At 41.9% G+C, this 5,000-nt stretch overlaps 1 protein-coding gene across 1 annotated transcript in view; it reads left to right on the top strand.

Moving 5' to 3' along the window:
• Window positions 1-5,000, top strand: part of LOC113814800 (protein O-linked-mannose beta-1,2-N-acetylglucosaminyltransferase 1) — a 15,369-nt gene that overhangs the window by 733 nt on the left and 9,636 nt on the right. The window contains exons 2-8 of the mRNA XM_027366852.2: window positions 388-438; window positions 554-630; window positions 836-1,045; window positions 1,395-1,614; window positions 1,870-1,994; window positions 2,502-2,572; window positions 3,387-3,653. Of these exons, the coding sequence (XP_027222653.2) occupies window positions 388-438; window positions 554-630; window positions 836-1,045; window positions 1,395-1,614; window positions 1,870-1,994; window positions 2,502-2,572; window positions 3,387-3,653 (1,021 nt within the window). The remainder of the gene's footprint in view (window positions 1-387; window positions 439-553; window positions 631-835; window positions 1,046-1,394; window positions 1,615-1,869; window positions 1,995-2,501; window positions 2,573-3,386; window positions 3,654-5,000) is intronic.

Here is a 5,000-nt window from a genome sequence, read left to right as displayed (position 1 = left end):
TATATATATATATATATATATATATATACACACACACACACATAAATGAGAACAAATACAACAAGAAATAAAATTGAATTGCGACGTTTCGAACTCCGATATCGAGTTCCTATCGGAAGAACAGATAACCGAAATAGATCACAATTCAGTTTTATTTCTTATTGTAGCTGTTTCCCACACTCACACTCACACACACACACATGTGTGTATAAGGTCACACACAGGCACAATAAATGCAGAGCCACACTCACATATGATAATTATTGTAAACAATGATGTTAGTGCATATTATTATATTCGTTTAACGTCATTCAGACATTCTACTCTAGTGTTTACCCAATCTTTTAGTGTTCCTCTGTCATTCTTACCCAAGGCTTTGCATTATAGATGAACCAGGCCTCCGGGATGCCCAGGCCAACGATTTCTATAACGAAAGAGGTATGTGTGTATATCCGTTCGTGTAACTGTAATTCACCAACGTTTTGCTTGTTTGTTCAATGGTATAATGTTAAAATCTCGGTTAGCATAGAGAAGTGCTTTTCTTTGTCCACAGAGAGAAATTCGGGCTCTATCCCCGTGGAGGTGCTGGTAGACGCTCTAACCATTAGTATCAACGTTCATGGGAAGGAGGTGAGTCACGCTGCTCAACGACGGGTGTCATAAAGTGGCCACAGGGAACGGAACTTGTGTAAAGACGTGTTGTGGCGAACGATGGAAACCCTTGGAAGTTGGAATTGTCATTAAATGAGTAGTTGTTTGGATCCTCCATAGTCTGTGAGAAATAACATCTTGGAATCACTTACGCCATTTTCACGGCTTTGTCCGTCCCTTGCAGGTGGTAAGGCAACACAATGAGACGATGCGGGTGGGCGTTAAGAAGTACACGACAGCCCACAGGGGCGTGCATCTCGCCGTGCTTCATCCCCACAGCGGCGCCCTCATGCTGTACACCTTCTTCAGGACCTGTGAAGCCCGCGCCACAGAGGGCCTCGTCAACACCCTCAAGAGCATACAGCCAGGCAGGATCCTCGTCTTTGCAGCGCCGGTAAGAGGCAGGAGTGTCTTTTAGGGCTACCTAATTAATGAATGAAAATAAGATATATTTTTTGAATAAGTGGAGGGATCAATAAGTAATCTGCAAATATTTCGTAGTACTTTATTTTACGAATCAAAAGTTTACAATTATAAAAAGTATATTATATTATTATTCTGTACACACACACACACACACACATATACATACATACATACATACATACATACATACATACATACATACATACATACATACATATATATATATATATATATATATATATATATATATATATATATATATATACATACATACATACATGAACTCTGTCGATTTAACATAGTTTCCCTCTCCAAAGGGCGACTGGAGACAGCACTTGGACGACGAGACGAGTGATTTCTTGATCAAGTTCCTGAAGGGTTGGTGGGTGGGCGACGTGTGCTATGGGGAGATGTTTGTTGCTGTGCTCACGGTGGGCGGTCCCCTGTGGGCGGAGGGCGTGACAGAAATTAAAAACAGTACGCAGGCTACATCGAAGCCGCTGTGGCTGGCTGCTGAAGTACCTCGCGGCCCGGAAGGTAAAGTGTCAACCCGTCATTGAGGATTTTTTTTTCGTGATGGTTCCTTGCTTTGCGATTAGGACTGGGTAAGTTTGCGTATATTCATGCTTTTTATGTCAGTGTACATGAATATGAGTATGGTTTAATATTTACCATTCGAGTGTACCAAACCGCGTTAAAATAACCCCTTCAGATCACAGAATAACCAAAAGTTCTTCGCAGATACAAAACACATCACCATTCATACTTTATTTCCTTTTCACTCTACCGTAGACAGCGGGTGCGCGTGGTACGGGGACCCCAAACTGCACTCGCGAGCCGTATTTTGTGAGACTTACGAAGGGTATGGGGAACTCTGCGACTGTAACACCCGGGATCCCATCTCGCCCATGGCAGCTGTACGTATTGTCATTGTCTTGTATCCTTATGTGAGACTTCTTCCTGGCGTCTGTCCCTATGTAATATTCTCTCGTGATGTCCCTGTGTGATGTCTCTGTGATGTTTCTGTCCTTATCAGGTGTCCCTATGTGATGTTCTCTTGTCCCTGTGTGATATCTTTGCCAGGTGTCCTTTTGTGATGTCTTTCTATGATGTAAAGTGTGACGTCCCTCTCTGATTCCCATCTTATATCCCCAACTTATATCGCAATATGTTCGAAAATGTTCAATCTTCACAGTAAAAGCTTTAACAAAATAATTGTTCATGTAAGTTGTCATTTCCAATGTTTTATATTTTTATTTTCGAGGTTGAATAAACAGTTTACTTTGAATAATGATCGTGCAGAGTGTAACTGATAAGAGATTATTCTTAAAGTTTTGACATAAAGTGATGTCTTTTAGGCATATAAGTTAAGAGAAATTAAATTTTAATACAAGTGCGAACGAAACTTTCCCTCTTTCCCTCAGCCGTCCCTGGAAACCAAGGAGCAGATTCCAGTAGTGATCGTCACGGCGCGTAAGCAATACAAAGTGCTTAAGTGAGTACAGAACAGTATCAACATTAGCTGTACAAACACTCAGACATGTGCACACATACACATTACCACACAATCGCACACATTAACGGACACACACACACACACACACACACACACACACACACACACACACACACACACACACACACACACACACACACACACACATACACATACACATACACATACACATGCACATACACATACACATACACATACACATGTGTGTGTATGTGTATGCACATGCACATGTATGCACATGCACATGCACATGCACATGCACATGTACATGCACACATGCACACATGCACACATGCACACATGCACACATGCACACATGCACACATACAGAAACATTCATATTCACATATACATAAACAGACATGGAGACTCGTACGTATATGCCGATGTGTACATCAACTTTACTATTACTGTTGATCCTACCAGAATTAAAGCAACCGTGTTACCAAACATAAAAAATACTCATAACACACAACACATAATACACCACATACACTACATAGCTCACAATATGCAACACACCATACCACACACTACATACAAAACATAGCAAACAACACGCGATACACAACAAACCAAATACAATACATAACACACAACACATCACACACCAGATACACCACGTAACACACAATGCACGACACGCCACACCACACACTACAGACAACACATAGCAAACAACACGCGATACACAACAGACCACATACAATACATAACACGCAACACACACAACAACCCACAGACTGCCGCCGCCACAACCACCCTCACGCCCCTCCTTTCTCCACGATTCCAGACAGCTCCGGCAGCTTTGGTCGCAGGCGGGAGGAAAAACCACGCCCGTCCTCTTGTCGGTAGACGGATGGCAGAAGGAAGCGCATGACTTCGCGGGCGTGATGGGCTTGCGGGCGGTTTTCCACAATAACCCCGCTTCCGTGGGCGCCAAAATCCGCATCAATGAACACATCAAGTTCTCCATCTACCACGCCTTCAGGAGCTTCCCGAAGGCCGATAAGATCATTGTTCTCGAGGATGACCTTATACTGTCGCCGGACTTTATCAGGTGAGAATTTTTTATTTTCAGCGATTTATTTACTATGAATCAGGTGAGATTTTGTTTCATTTTCAACACTTTATTTACGGAAAAGTATACAATAGGTATAAGTTAATTTACAGAATGATTTATATGAGGTGAAATCTGACGATTTGAAATGTATACTTGCAGAACAATTAATTTTAGGCAATATTTGATCTGAAAATTTTATTTACAGAACAATCTATTTTAGGTGAGATATGACGATTTAATTTGAATAATATACATCAGGTGGGATATGATTTAATATGAAAAGTATATTTACAGAATAACATACATATAATATCGAGTGATACTTGATTTCAAACGTCTAAATACGGAACAATTTACATCGGGATAGATTTTACATCCTTTAATAAGTTTACAAAGCAACTTGCATAGGAAGGCCAGTCACGCTAGGATGGTAACCCTGAAATACCAAATGAATTAATTTTGGATTTTATAAGAAACGTGAAAAAGACGGGGAAATGACTCAGGTATGAAACTGGAAAGCATTTCTGTGCTTTCTTGCTTCACTTTAATAAGACCAGAAGCACATATGCATGCACAAAGGACACGGGGGCAGGGATAGTTCATAAGAACACGTGTATGAATATTTTTACATAACTAGAGCATGCACATACATGTAGGCGCAGATCACAGACACATGAATACAGACATGGACATAAGCACAGACAGTCACGAACAGACTCAGATGCAGACACTCATACACACACGCACACACACACAAACACACACACGCACACACACGCACATACATACAAAAAAGTACATGGACACAACATCCACCGAAAAAAATGCAAATACTCTCAATAAAAAGAAGACCACCACAAGCACAATAAAACCCGGATAAAAGCAGACACGAACAATAGAACAAAGGAGAGAGGGAGAATAAAGACGATAAGGCAGTCATATCGCTGAGATCACCGTCTCGGAGGAAGGGCGGGGGCGGGCGGGGGGGGGGGGGGGAGAATGAGTCAGCAGAGTGGGCCAGACAGGCGGAGGGGGGGAAAGGGGGTGGGGTGGGGTGGGGGGGGTTATGCGCCGCCTTCAAGCCCAGCCAGGTAGGGAGTGGCGTTCTTGGGGGGGGGGTGCAAGGTGTTGATTGATGGTGTTGTTGTGCATGGAAATTTCGCTTTTCTTTTGTATGTGTGGGTGGTTTGCTTCGATTTATTTATTTTTATTTTTTTATGATTTATTTTTTTTGCGGATGTGGGTTTCCGTCGGAGTTGGAGTGGGAAATCTTAAATACTCTCTCTCTCCTTCTGTTTATCTTTTCATTCTTTGCTCTCTCCTTTAAAGTTCCTTGATTCACAT

This window comes from Penaeus vannamei, chromosome 17 (genome assembly GCF_042767895.1).
Source record: "Penaeus vannamei isolate JL-2024 chromosome 17, ASM4276789v1, whole genome shotgun sequence".
NCBI classification, from domain to species: domain Eukaryota; kingdom Metazoa; phylum Arthropoda; class Malacostraca; order Decapoda; family Penaeidae; genus Penaeus; species Penaeus vannamei.
Note: the sequence above shows the minus strand (reverse complement) of the source record. Positions and strands in the feature narration are given on the sequence as shown.